The 14,929-nt window shown below is 36.3% G+C and overlaps 1 protein-coding gene across 1 annotated transcript in view; it reads right to left on the bottom strand.

The window, feature by feature from the left end:
* LOC114053840 (serine/threonine-protein kinase Sgk3) overlaps positions 1-14,929 on the bottom strand; it is a 159,326-nt gene that overhangs the window by 55,034 nt on the left and 89,363 nt on the right. Inside the window, exon 5 of the mRNA XM_027876964.1 lies at positions 7,428-7,503. Coding sequence (XP_027732765.1) covers positions 7,428-7,503 — 76 coding nt within the window. The remainder of the gene's footprint in view (positions 1-7,427; positions 7,504-14,929) is intronic.

The raw sequence follows: 14,929 nt of genomic DNA, 5'->3' as shown, positions 1-14,929 counted from the left end.
CTTTATCCACTTTCCATTTGTAAGTGTAAAAATTTGTATTCATAGGTTGAGTTGGGAGTGTTAAGTACTCTTATTAGACAGTTTGTTGCACAGGAGTCATTTTGCTGAAGAAAAGAACTGAGCTCTATTCTATGGAGTCAAATATATATATATACATATTAACAATCAAGAATAGCAATATTTTCCATTTTCTCTATTCCTTTTTTTCCTCAAGGGCACCTTCAACACGTCAATCATTCTCTATTATTTTATAGAGTTAATGAAAGTTAAGACTCAGTAGTTACTGATTACTTCTTGTGTTTTGGGAGTAATATTATTGCCTATGATTTTTTCAAATTGTTTTGGATCTTACTCTCTTTAAGATATTTTAAGACTCACTCTCATAAAGCTTTAAATTTTTTGTTATATCCAACACAGATTTCATCTGTGCATAGTTGATTGAATTCAGGTGTTCTTTTTAACTTTTTTTTTTGAGTCCTTTTTCTATTTCATTCTAGGTCTCCTTGTTGTGGCTCCAACATCAATTATGATGAATACTGAGAAATGCTGGAAAATCTGCTCCACTTTTTAACTGACTGTTTTCCTTCCAGTGTCTTCCATAAATGTGTAATTTGGGTAAGTGGGCTTAGGTGGGTATCACACCAATCGGTAGATTTGTTTGCCCCTCAACCAATCTTTGTTATTTTCTTAGGTGGTTCTATCTTTCCTTTGTAACATTTTAAAAACTTTTAAATATTTATTTTATTTTTTGTTACATTTGAATTCCAAGCTGTTTCCCTTCCTCTCTACCATCCCTGTACTAGAGAAGGTCATCATTCAACACAGATACATATATATGAAACTATACAATACATGGTTCCATATATCAGTTCTTTCTCTGGAGGTAGACATCAACTTCCTTCATAGGTCCTTTGTAGTTGATCTGAACATTCATATAATTGAGCACAGCTCAACCATTCACATTTACTCTTCAAACAATATTGCTGTTATATACAATGTTCTCCTGGCTCTTCTCCTTTCACTCTTCATATCTTTCCGTGTTTTCCAAAAATCAACCTGCTCATCAATTCATACAGCACAGTAGTATTCCATCACAATCATATACCACAATTTATTCAGCCATTCTCCAACTGATGGACACTCCCTCAATTTCCAGTTCTTTGCTGCCACAAACAGAGCTGGTATAAATATTTTAGAACATATGGTTCCTTTTCCTTTTTCTCTGATCACCGTGGGTAGCAGATCTAATAGTATTGCTGGGTCAAAGGATATACACAGTTTTATAACTCTTTGAGCATAATTCCATGTTGCTCTCCAAAATGGTTGGATCAGTTCAAATTTCCACCAATAATGTATTAGTGTCCCAATTTTTCCACATCCTCTATAACATTTTGCAAATTCATTTTAATTCTAAAATGGTATTACCCCTATGGGCTATGTCTTTCCATTCGACAAAGAGATCAAGTGCTTCCTGCTCAAGACATTTTCTAAGGCTTTTTGGAATTCCTAATTATGACAATCGCCTTAGATCAGCTGAACGTCTGTTGGAAATGGTGATGATCATAATCATCGTCTTTTCCTTTATCTATTTTTCATTTCCATTTTTAAGTGGAACAATTTGTTTTCATACATTGAGTTGGGGCTGTTAAGTACACTGTTGCTAGATAGTTATTAACTATACTTTATTCTTTCTTTTCATTTGGTGTTTATTCTGAACTTTGTTTTTAACAAGTCAGAAAAGTGTGACTGCACACAGACAGCAGATTCAGAAAGGACTCTGATACTGCTACCTATTTATTTCCTGTTATGAAGATCAAATCCATTTCATTTTTATGTTATTTAGGCTTTTATGTCAGGTGCTTTTTAATTCTCTTCTTGAACATCTCTTCTTGGATGTATTCATCATGTGACTGCTTTGTGGCCTACAAGTGAGTCTTTGAACTCATTTCTAACCATATTTTCCAATACTTTTTGTGTTGCCATCTTCCTCTTGTATTACAACTTTGCAATAAAGTAACTGAATATCAGTGTATATGTTGACTTCATTTTGAGCATTTTGTCAAGTCCTTGGTAAAAATTTCTCTCTACCTCTTCATTCTCTGTAACAGATGCTGTTGCATACTTCAAGGGAAATGCAATGCATCCAAGACAATATATCCTCTAGTGATGTAGATCATGACCCATCGATACATGTCCAACCTTTGTGATTCCTGTCTGTGTCTCATCCCAACATGCTGGGATGAGTTCACTCAACATGCTACGGACAATCCTCTACATCTCTTAACACTGTGGAGACAACAATGGAATACAAAGGCAGTGTATACACTGGTTATCCCTAATTCTCATTATATTACAGATTCATAAATTTTTCTGGCCACACCTTTCTTTTTAAATGTCTTTTACACTGCTTTTCTTATGCAGTTCTTCATTTGTAACTTTTTTCAGACTGCTCATACCCTACCGTGCACCTCTCTATCGCCTTAGGTGAACTTTAACTTTAAATATTTGGGGACTATGGTATTCCATGACTTATAAGAAGTCTGGGGTTATTAAAAGAACTCTTTAATAGCCCAAATACAATTCATACTCTTCCCCCTCTACTAGTTAAATTCCACATCAAGCTCACTGGTCGTTTTCAGTGTTTGTTCAAGATATATGCATTTATGGACAAGTTCTATGGGTTATCTACACCAATGGTGTCAAACTCAAATAGAAATGGGTCACTAAACTGAATATAAGGATCTCTGGTGCCCATGTACTAACATAGAAAACCATGTATGTGTGTGTGACATCCTCCATGATACTGGCAAACATCTTTGGCATAAAATACCCTGTTTTATTTTGAGGTCTATTGTTTTACATCTAACATGTCCTCTCAACCACAAATCCTCAAAGTTATCTTTTATTAGAAGGAAACTTATATTGATTTTGACATATGCATGGGCGATATCTTCTTGGAGGAGAGCCTTGCACTTGAGCTAATATCTTCATTGTGCACTCCACTGCAAAGTTGAGATGACGGAAGTGCTCCATGAATGGTTCCAGTTACCTTTGTTTGCAAAAGAAAACCAACTCCTTTATTTGCTTCTGAAATGAGAACTTGTGAACTATCTTTCCATTTAGCTGTAATTCCCTTATGTCCTCTGGTTTTATTTCTCCCTTTATGTCACTATTGATATGATTCAGTGACTCCACTAGAATGTTGACTCAATTTCCACTAAACAAAGAGATCACATTTAGAGATACATATAGCCTAAATAATTAGCACCTTTTGCCCCCTCTTTTTGGCCACTCTTCCACTGTTACTGAAGAGAAAAAAAGGAGGCTGCACAGGACTGAGGATTCAAAAAACATTTATTAATATCTTTCATTTTCATATCAACTGAAACTGCCATCATTTACAGCACTCCACACTCATAACATTACACCACTGCAAAGAATGATCTGAGACGCATTCTCATATCCCTTCTTGGCCCCAAATTTGGTTATTACAATTTCATAGATTCAGTTTTAAATATTGCACTACTGTTTTTTCTGTTTACATTGTTGTAAACACTGTACATAACAAATTCTTGGTTCTACTTACTTCATTTCGTACCAGTTCACATATATTCATCTTCCTTACAAAACAGTAATATTCTACTACATCACAACATTAATGTTCCACAGCTTGTTTAGCTATTTCCCAAGTCAGGGGTCATTTGCTCTGTCTCTAGTTCTCTGTTACTACAAAAAGTTCTAATATAAATATTTTGGTATACATGGGACTAAAGGTGATTTTAAATTTTTCATCTAGGTGCTAACTCAATAGTGAGGAGTCTTTCTGTACTTAGCTAGGCTGGTCTTTAGAAGAGAGATAACTGTGTGTGTAGCCAGATCCATATTTAAAACTGGCTCCAGTGGAGTTTATGCTCCATTTGCATAGCTTTTGACAACCTAGGGCACTTCAACGTCATAATGAAGTTTGAAGCCTAAAAGGAAAGGGATAGGGACTAGACCTATTTGTCACTGGTACAGGTAACTGTCAGATGAGGAAATTCTCCCTATCAATTCAGAAGCCTCTCTGAAAACTACAGCCTTACAGAACCATTCAGAGAATGGTGAGGCTACCTAACCTGCGCCCAGGCCTGCAGAGCCACTATGTTTAAGAGACAGGACATGAACCCAGGCCTTCCTAGCTTTGAGACTAACCTGTCTGGGTGATTACATTATACTGCCTCTTGCAGCCTATACATGTTTTATAAATACAAGCTATTATTATTCTTTCCTGAGAAGAATTAAGACCACAAGAGTTCCTCTCATTAACATAAAATGATTAAGAAAATTCACATTTGCAGTTAAGTATACCTATCTAAAGACGGATGATTTTTTACGTATGGGTTTAAATATCACATTTCTTTTTGTAATGTATATTTTAATACCTGTTGTTTACATTGCTTCAAATTTGCCAAAAGGAGTAAGTGCAATTCACGTAAAAAAGAAAAAAGATCCTATTTTTTAGTTAATGTAGGAAAAAAGGCAATTAGAATCAACAGAAGAAACTTCAAAAAAAAGTAACATCCTACAAAACATCTTCCAGAGAAGTTCTGTTGTTACTGTTATTTGTTGTTGTTGTTGTTGTTGTTCAGTTGTTTCAGTCATATCTGACTTTTCAAGACCCTATCTGGGATTTTCTTGGCAAAGATACTGAAGTGGTTTGCCATCTCCTTCTCCAGCTCATTTTATAGAGGAGGAAACTGAGGCGAACAGGTGACTTCCCTAGAATCACACAGCTCCCCAGATTCACACAGCTAGTAAGTGTCTGAGGCTGGATTTGAACTCATGAACGTGAGTCTTCTTGATTCCAAGACCAGTCAGTGCTCTATTCACTGTGCTTCCCAACTGCCCCAGGCACATTATTATTAAACATAAACATATTTAAGCAAAGTGTCATTAATTCCTCCAGTTAAGCTATCCTAGTTATTGTTTAGGGAAATAATAGTGCCCTGCTGTTGAATAACTTTAATGCTTCATGCAGTTCTGAACAACACTGTCTTAAAAAGACAGCTTATTAATTTTTACTTCAACTGGTAATTTATGCACAATCTCTTTAGGAAGATGCTGCAGCGATGAAGGAGGACAGGCTAAATCGTCATTAAGCATGGTAAAGGTTTAATAAAATAAGTTGGGTATAAGAAGCAGCAGCACACATGCAGAAGATCATAATTAAAAATCTTCCTAATTTTGAGATCAGCTATAAGGGACTTAGAAGGATGCAGTCTTCTGGAGGAAAAGATTCCCTAATTTTAAAACACAATTATTAAGACAAAGTAGCATAATGAAAATAAGCCCAGATCTTCCAGATCTGCCTTATCAAGTGTGCTTATATGTATATGCAGAAGCATCCAATCCTATTTCTGTGCCTAAGCGCGGAGGAAGCAGCTTAGCTGAGAGTCAAACTCACTGCTGACTCATCGCTTCTCTGACCAAAGAACCTCTATTCACCACCATTTGGCAGCAGGGTAAACTTCGAGTCTGTCTCCATAATATTTTGTCAGTGGCTCTAAAGGGGGGTTAGCACTTTTCCTGTCCCTCCAGGACCCAGCAAGTTAAATGTGAAGGCACAGAAGAGGCTGAAGAACACAGTACCATTTTAGTACCAACCTTGCCACTTGCCATCTGTATCACCTTGAGCAAGTCAATCACCTTTATGAGCTTCAGTTTGCACACCCATAAAATGGAAATTATAGTAACTGCACTATCTACTTTGAACAGCTGTTGTGAGGATCAAATGAAATATCATGAAAGTATTCTAGAAATGTAACCTGTTCTTATTACTACTTTATTAGACAAAAAATTTTTAGGAACATGAAAGAAAAATTAAAAAGCTTCAGACAAAAGTTTCTACATATTTACTAGTAACACTGAATGTACAACTTAAATAATGCCCAACCCCAGTTTAGTAAAACAAAATAACTAGGAAATAAATACTATGTATGGATAGGGCACAGATAGCCACAACCAAGTAGCAAATACAACTACTAACTCACACCTGAACAGGAACTTATCCAGTTTAGGTATCTTACTTGATCCTCAAGATGAAAGTAGAATTATTCCCGTTTCACAGGTGCATAAACAGAGGCTAAGCATAGTTGTCTTTACCAAAAGTCACAACCAAAGAGTGACTTGTGCCATTAATAACCACTACAACCAAAACTGAAGTAAAAAGTAGGACATACTTAATTTTTATGAACATTGGGACAGAGTAAATTTTCTTTCAAATAATTAGCATGGCCTCTGACCTAAATCTGGTTATGTTACATTTTTGCATAACAGCAATAAACAGACATCAGTATAGTGTTTTAAAGGCTACAAAGCACTTTTCATAGATTATATCATTGAAGCCTCCTAACAACCCTAGGAGGTAGGTACTATTAACTCCCTTTTATTGACAAGAAAAGCACAGCTCATTGAGGCCTGTGATTTGGCCCAGTCCATTCAACCAAGAAGTACCAGAAAAGGAATCTGAGCCCAGATCTCCTTGACTCTAAGCTCAGTCAGGCCCTGTGTCCATTTTGCTAGGCTGCCTATTTGTTCAACAAGTAAAAGCATATATTGATTTCATTTACTGACTTGCCTAAAAGTTAACTAACTAAAAAAGACCATATGCAAAGCATGTGTTGTTAGATAAAAATCTAGATGTGTGAAAATCCAACCTTCAAATATAATGGTTAAAGTGATAAAAATGAATTAAGTTGCAAATTCACGCTATAAAGACATTCTCTAATTTAATTTTAAAGGTTAAAACAGATCTACAATTTCTAAATTTAAGGACACAGGTTCCTTGAGCAAAGGGAAACAGAAAGCTAAAGAAGTGTTAATACTGTTTTTAAAAGCTTTGAGCTGCAGATGGAGCAATAAATTTTGGGGATGTTTTCCTCTAAATAAAATAAGATTTTTTAAAGTGACTTTTTCAAAAAGTGGCTCAAATATTTTACTCTTCCGTCAATTCAAGTTGTCTGAAAGATAACTCTAAGAACTTTTTTTTTTTCCTGGAAGAATGACTAGCAAATTTTCCTCTTATTTAACTCTCATACTAGAAAATTTTTTTTTCAAAATTAGTTAAGAAAAAATTATACCTAGAATTTGTAATTGTTACAGTAATGGTTACTGTTTGGAAAAATACTGAAAAAAAACCCCACAAAATTATAGCCCTACTGTGTTATTTCAGCAAAAATAAAATCCAGATACCATTAAATATCTATATGCAATATCTTTATTTTAATAGAGGAGAAAACATCTCCTTGAATAGACTACTCTGAGGTATACATATCATGATAGAGTGATACTAAAATGATATAGTTAACTAAATTTGGTTCTACAAAGGTATATAAAATGCAGTATGTCTTAATAAAGTCCCTTTCAGAACACAAGTGAAAATTACTTACTGGTTGCATAGCTCTGGATGTCTAACTAAATTCTGAATGAATTCATTCAGTCCTGCTCTTCTCTGTTTAATAAAATCTGTTAAAAAAGAGACATATGCTAGTAGGATTATTCATGTCAGATCATAGATATCTTACTTGGAGTTATTAAAACAAAGACATAGACAATAAATACTGTTTAGGAAGTTATGACATAACTCTTGTTGCTATGTACGTCAGGTTATTTTGCATTGAAGTAGAGCTCCAGCACACACACATACATACACAGACACACGTATATATACACATATATATTATATATGCTTTTAACTAGTGAAATACAAATTTTGAAACTATTAACATGATATAAACATATTCCTCAAAACTCATTTCCACAAAAATTACCATTTAAGGGTCTAAACTATTCTGCCTACCAAAACAAACATTCTACATCCTGTTTCCCAACCCTTAATACTGTTATCACATCAACAAAAACTGGCCTTGTGCTAATGGTGTTGAAAGATGAGAGTAAAACCTCAATGAATAAAAATACTGAGAGAACTGATTATTGTAGTTAACTGAAATTTTCAGTTAACTGAAGATTAACAAGAAAAAACTTGTTTCATTCCTTCTTGTTAATTATCTTTCTATAAGGTACTGGTATCCTTTCTTACCTTAGGAAGTACTGTTTGTTTTTGGCCTGGACTTACAATGTCATAAGGGGAATTAACTGCTTAGTTTAAGAGGGTTACCTGGGACAATGAGAGGTTAAGTGAAGTGTCTGTGATCAAATAGTTAGTATGTGTCAGAAGGATTTAAACCAAGTTCTTCTTGATGCCAAGGCTGCCCCCTTCTGTCATTGCCCCATTTCTCATAGCAAGAACTAGATAAACTTACTCTTCGATAACAGGATAGTACAGATGCTGTGGTACATCATTCTGAACATCAAGTTTTGTTGCGCAGAACTGCAAATATAGTTCGTGTATAAGGAGATGGAGCTGAATGTATACTAAGTATAAGTGACACTTTGGCAGCATATATATGTGTATATGTGTGTATGTGTATAAAAATTCCTGATATTAGCTAGTTTCTCAATGATTTCCCTCCTTAGAAAGACCACCCAAAACCAAAACCAAAAAGCCCAAACTTGAAACCCACAAAAAAACATCCCAATGAGCTATTAAACAATGTTTTCGCAACAGACACTGGGCTTTCATACTTTACAAAATCTATGGATACAGTCTCTTGAGTCTTTTAATAAAGATCCTCTTCAGACTTAGAGCTGACTTTTCTCACTCAGAAATCACTTTCTCAGGGAATTGGAGGGAAAATTTTGTTGTTGTTGTTTGCATCACAGGACATTAAATGGTTTATGTGAAAATTCTACCCAGAAACAGTCTTGATTTTCATAACTTGATTTAAAGGATGTGTAGTTTTTCCTTTTCCCCTCGTATCCCCAGTGCTTAACATAGTGCTTGGCACACATAAACCAATTAATTAATGGAATGCACTACTGCTCCCACATTTAGCCACTTTTATAGGGGAGAGGCAGGATAGGGCAAATGAAAATTTGGGATATTGTGGAAAAAGTCCAGATTGTTAGTCAGGTGTAGCCAGAGCGAAACTGTGCTTTGTGGATACTTACTGGAAGTTATGTTTTGGTTTTGGAGGCCAGTTGCAAAAAGACAGGTATTTCCTTTCTTTAATAAGCATGTAGCCTATACTACACTAAATGCTACTAGACTTTCCATCTCATTACTAACTTTATTTCTACCATTTCAACCACTCAAGCTTATTAAATGACTAAATGGGAATAACTGATCATTCTAACAAAATTAATTATAGCAAGAGAGAAAAAATGGGCTTCAGGAGAAATAGAATCAAAAAATTTAGAAATGAAAGGGACCTTAGATATCAACTAGATACCATCTATATTTATCAACTGTTTCACTGCACAGATGAGAAAATTGGACCAGAGAGAGTTTAAGTGATTTACCCAAGGGCCCAAACCAGTAACTGGCAGAGTTAGGATCCTACTGCCAGTCTTTTGTCTCTAATTCTCCTGTTCTTTCCACCATACCATATGCTACCTCATTTGTCTCAGCAGTATTTCTTTCAATAGAGAAGCTCTAATTTTTCCTCATCCAACCATTTTTTCACAGAAAATATTAATTGTCTTTACTATGCCAATTATTAACTGTGAAATTACATAATAAAGTACTCAGTAATAGTAGCTAGCATTCATAAAATGTTTTAAGATATGCAAAGCACTTTACATAGATTATCTTGTTTGACATTCACAATAACTCTGGAAGGTAGGTATTATTATTGTTCCCATTTTACAGATGGGAAAACTGAGGCTCAAAGAGGTTAACTATCTATCTTAACTAGTCACAGAGTTAGTAAATATCCAAAGCAGCATTCAAACTCCAGATCATCACTCTCTACTACAACAACTAACTCATACCTGTTTAGAGATTATCTCTTCCAAATCCTTGGTAAAGAAAGGAATGAAGGAAACAAGCATTTATTAAGTGCCTACTATGAGCCAAGCATCTTGCTAAGCACTTTACAAATAATTATCTCATTTGTTCCACATGACAATCCTGGAGAGACAGGTGCTATTATTATCACCATCACCATTATCTCCACTTAACAGATGGGGAAACCAAGGCAAAAAGAGGTTAAGTGACTTGCCCAGAGTCATGCAGCTAGTGTCTGAGGTCACATTTGAATTCAGATCTTTCCGTCTCCAAGCCTAGAGCTCTATCTAGTGTGCCTCCTAGCTGCTTCTAATTGAGAAAAACTGCTGCTTTCACACAGCATCAAAGGTTCAAAACTAAGAAAGTAAAACATAGCCTGACAGAGTGGAAAGGACGATGGTGCTGGTCTCAGAAGACACAGAGCTCATACCTGGGCTCAGTGGGGAGGACGCTGTGTCATCGCAAGCAAGTCATTTGAGCTATGAGCCTCTGTTTCCACCTACCTACTCCCTACCTGTCCGAGTTCTTTTAACAATCAAATAACAACAGATATCATATATCTTATAAACATTATAACATTAGGTAAACATTAGCCATTGCTACTCTGTTCCACTGAAATTGTCCTCCAACATCTCACTGGGACACCAAGTAACAACCCGTGCCAGCAGATCACATGCTCTCCCATTAAATTGGAGAGGTTTCCAGTGGAGGCCTGGTGATGGACTCTTCCACATCTGTCATCCAAGAACTAAGGCTGGTCCTTAAATGATAAAAATAATCCGTAGCCTCAGAAATTTGCAGAAACAATTTATCAACATGAAATAGTTGCAATCTTTATTTTGGAAGGAGGGAGTCATGATGAAGAAATCACAGTTCCCTAAGGTACTGTGTCACACTCACATAGATGGAGGAACAGAACTGCTACAAAGTGTAAAAGGATTTTTTGGATTTTATTTCTGAATTTGAACCCTACCCCAGGTGTATTAATCTCTCGTCCTGTGGGAAAGGAAAAGCACCTTCAGCTGGCAGGACCAGGCTCAGCCACCAAAGAGTACCCTCTACTGGCACCCTGCTCCATGATCCATCTTCTCTACTAGTCACCTTCAGGAAGAGAGCAAGGGCACCTGTGCCTGGGAAGCCCCAAGCAGGCCCCAGACCCATACCTGGCTGCTGACCAGTGCATGCCCTCTGCAAATGACCGTATCTCTTTCCCCACCCCCAATATCCCACTCTCTTGCAGGGGAGGGGCCACCCAGAAGAAGAAGCAAACACAGGCCCAGCCAGGTCCTTCTGCAATACAACTTGAAGTCTGAGCTGCTTTGCCCATTCTCCAACCTTCTAGTCTTCCTATAGCTTTTTTCTGTTTGTTTTTTTTCTCCCTACCCTTGTAATAATTAATCACTGACTACTTAGGAGAAAACCGTCCCCACCCTCCCTCTTCATGTTCTTTTATGTTCATACTCTTCACTTTATTTCACCCAAATCCCAATCTCAACTCTTCTGCTACGTACTCTGAAATGCCCATTCCATTCTGAACAAACTCCCCTTCATCCTGGACCTCTTTCCCTCATGTTCTTTCCATCTATTAGCCCTCACTGAGGTCTGGCACCCCTTAAAGATCTCTGCATACTGGGTCATCCTCTCCAGCACTGACCACCTTCTCTCATATCCCTTCCACTTTGCTCCTGGAGAGGAAAACAGAACACTCCTTGCTCCTCACTGTCACTGCCAGATTCTCTCTTTACCCTTTTTACTAAGCAGTAATCTTTCCTCCTTTTAAGTATATTCAATCAAAATTATGGTAGATACAGGAAAATGACCCCGACCTAGGTCATGCTCCCTCTTTTTCTCATCAAGCTCAGCACCTGGCTCACCATCTTCCTCTCTTCTCCAACTCCTGCCTTTATATTAGCAGACTTTATATCTATGTAGATGCTTCCACACAAGCTCCTTAAATTTCCTTTTTCTCCAATTCCTTAAGGCTCATGATATACTACTTTGCTCTACCTCAGCCACACAAAAAGATGGTCACACACTATCTCACCATTACCCACAAGCATTCTGCTCCCCTAAATAGAAACTTTTCCCTCTCTTGACAATCACCTATCACTCCACCTCTCCCTACACTGCACTCCTCCTAAACTATAATTTTTCAACCTCAGTATGCTCTCAGGCCAACACACCTGCTCCTACTTCACTTTTCTCTCTTCCCCAAGTCAACCTAATAGCTGTTTCAACCCTACATTGACCTCTGCTCTTGAATCCCTTGTCCCTTTTTCTCATCACTGGCTCTTCTCTTGTCAAACCTCAGCCTTAGATTATTCCTACCATCTGTCTTCCCCCATTCCACTAGATGAAGTTGGAGAAGATCTCATAACCATGATAACTGGTTACTAATTCATTGGGCCTGTAAGGCAGCGAAGTGGTCCTTTTATTCCTCCCTTGTTAATTGTCAATCTCACTCCTCAAAGAAGCTATTCCAAATCTTCTATTTCCTCAGACCTACCACAAGTCCTACCCCATACCCCTCCACAGCTAAGGATTTGCCTCTTACTTTACTGAAAGAAATGAAAGTTATTCAACATGATATCCCTCTTTTTTTCTCATTCTCTTCATCTCAAAATCTTTTGACATCACTTCCCACTTCTGATTTCCCCCACTGTCTAACAAAGAGATGGTCTTTTTCTTTGCTAAGGCCAACCCTTTTACCTGTGCACTTGATCTCATCCCTTCCTGTCTTTTATAGAAGACTGCATACTCATCTACCCCCTATCCTTTCTCCAACCTCTTGAATCTTTAACCTCTCACTATCAATTGGCTCCTTTCCCATAGCTTTCAAACATGCTCAGGTATACCTCATCCTTTACAAACTTTTGCTAGACTCTACCATTCCCTGAAGCTATCATCCTACATCTTTTCCCTTTCTCAGCAAAATCCTTGTAAAAGGTGACTATACTTCTTTTTACTTCTCTATCCTTGGTATTCTTGGCTTTTAATCTAATCACTCGTTTGAAACTGTTATCTCCAAGGTTACCAATGATCTCATTAAAAAAAAAAGCTTTATTGATATCTTTTGTTTTTATATTGCCTAAATTTTCCCCATTATCTCCCCTTCCCCCTTCCAAGATAGTAATTCCATATAACAAAGAATGTTTTTTTAAAGATTAAAAAAATCAGCAAACTCATCAACATATTGAAAAACTCTGAAAATATATGCAATGTTCCACCTGCTAAGGAGTAGGTTGAAGTGTCTTCTTACTGCTCTTCTTTGGGGCCATGGTTCTTTTGTTTCTTTGTGATTCTACAACATTCACTTTCTTTTTCATATAATTCGTATTGGTATTTTTGGCTTTTTACATCAGAATTTCTCCTAGTATTGCTTCCCCTGTCCCTTCTCAGAAAGCCAATAATATTCTTACAGGAAAAAAAGGGAGGGGGCAGCTAGGTTGCGCAGTGGATAGAGCACCGGCCTTGGATTCAGGAGGACCTGAGTTCAAACCCGTTCTCAAACACTTAGCTGTGTGACCCTGGGAAAGTCACTTAACCCCACTGCCTAGCAAAAAAAAAAAAAAACCAAAAAAACAAAAACAAAAAATAAAGAAAAGGAAAAAAAGGGAGAACAAAAAAAAAGAGCAAGACTATATTAATGAACATAGGAAAAATACATTGATATATATAAAAATGGTAATACATCAAAAAAATTGGGAAACTCATACAATGTTCTACATCCATGGGCTTTTCACCTCTGCAAAGCAGGATGGGATTATCTCTTTATATTTCTTTATTGGTGCCATGTTCATTCTTTGCAATTTTGCAACATTCACTTTTGACTGTTTTGGTGGTGGGCTTTCCATCTGCATTTTTTTTTAGCTATCTATGCTTACTTCACTTTGCATGAATTCATATTAAGTCTTTCCTTGCTTCTCTGTATTTATAATATTCATCAGTTCTTAGAGCACAGTAATATCCTATTACACGTACCACAGTATGTTTAGCCATTACCTAATCAATGGGCACCTACTTTTTTTTCCAGTTCTTTGCTACCACAGAAAACATGGCAATAAATATTCTGGTGTATGTGGGGACATATTCATTGGGAAATATGTCTAGTAGTAGAATCTCTATCATATTATAGTCACTTACATAATTCCAAATTGTTTTCCAAAATGGTTGTACTGATTGATAGCTCCAACAATGCCTTAGTGTGCCTATCTTCCCACCATCCTTCCAATAATAACTGTTCATATCTTTTGTCATCTCTGCAATTTGCTGGGTGTGAGATGAAACCTCATGATTATTTTGATTTGCATTTCTCTTATTATTAGTGATCTGGAGCACTCTTTCATATGGTTGTTAAAACTTTGCAATTCTTTTTTAAAAAATTATTTGTTCGTATCCTTTGATGCTTTATCTACTGGATAATGATTTTTGTTGTTATATATCTGTTAGTTATCTAAATATCTTGGATACCAAACCCATACTTGATAAATTTGACACAAAGATTTTCCCCATTTAATCATTTTCCTTCTTAACCTAGATGCATTAGTTTCATTTGTGAAGAAGCCTTTCAATTTCAAGTAATCAAAATAATCTATTTTATCTGCCTCTATCTGTTATTTAAGAAAACATCTCCTACCCATCACTGCAGAAGGTATATGATTTTTATCTCTTCTAATTTTTAAAAAATGTGATCATTTAACAGTCAGATCATCTATCCATTTTGAACTTTTTGTGGAAAACAGTATAAAATGTTAAACCTAATTTCTGCCAGATTGCTTCCCAATTGTCCCAGTAGATTTTTTTAAAAATCAGATTGGGAGTTCTTCCTACATAGATTATGTTTTCAGGTTTATCAAACACTAGGCTATTGAGGTTCACTATTTCTATTTTGTTAAATCTGTAAGCCTATTCCACTGATCTACTTCTCTACTTTTAACTACTACTATATTTGAGGTCTGAAAGTGCTATTGTCCTTTCTTTCTACTTTTTTCATTATTTCTTTGATATTACAAATCTTTTTGTTTCTCCAAATTAATAATTCAA

This window comes from Vombatus ursinus, unplaced genomic scaffold (assembly GCF_900497805.2).
Source record: "Vombatus ursinus unplaced genomic scaffold, bare-nosed wombat genome assembly UNPS02014812.1, whole genome shotgun sequence".
Taxonomy (NCBI): domain Eukaryota; kingdom Metazoa; phylum Chordata; class Mammalia; order Diprotodontia; family Vombatidae; genus Vombatus; species Vombatus ursinus.
Note: the sequence above shows the minus strand (reverse complement) of the source record. Positions and strands in the feature narration are given on the sequence as shown.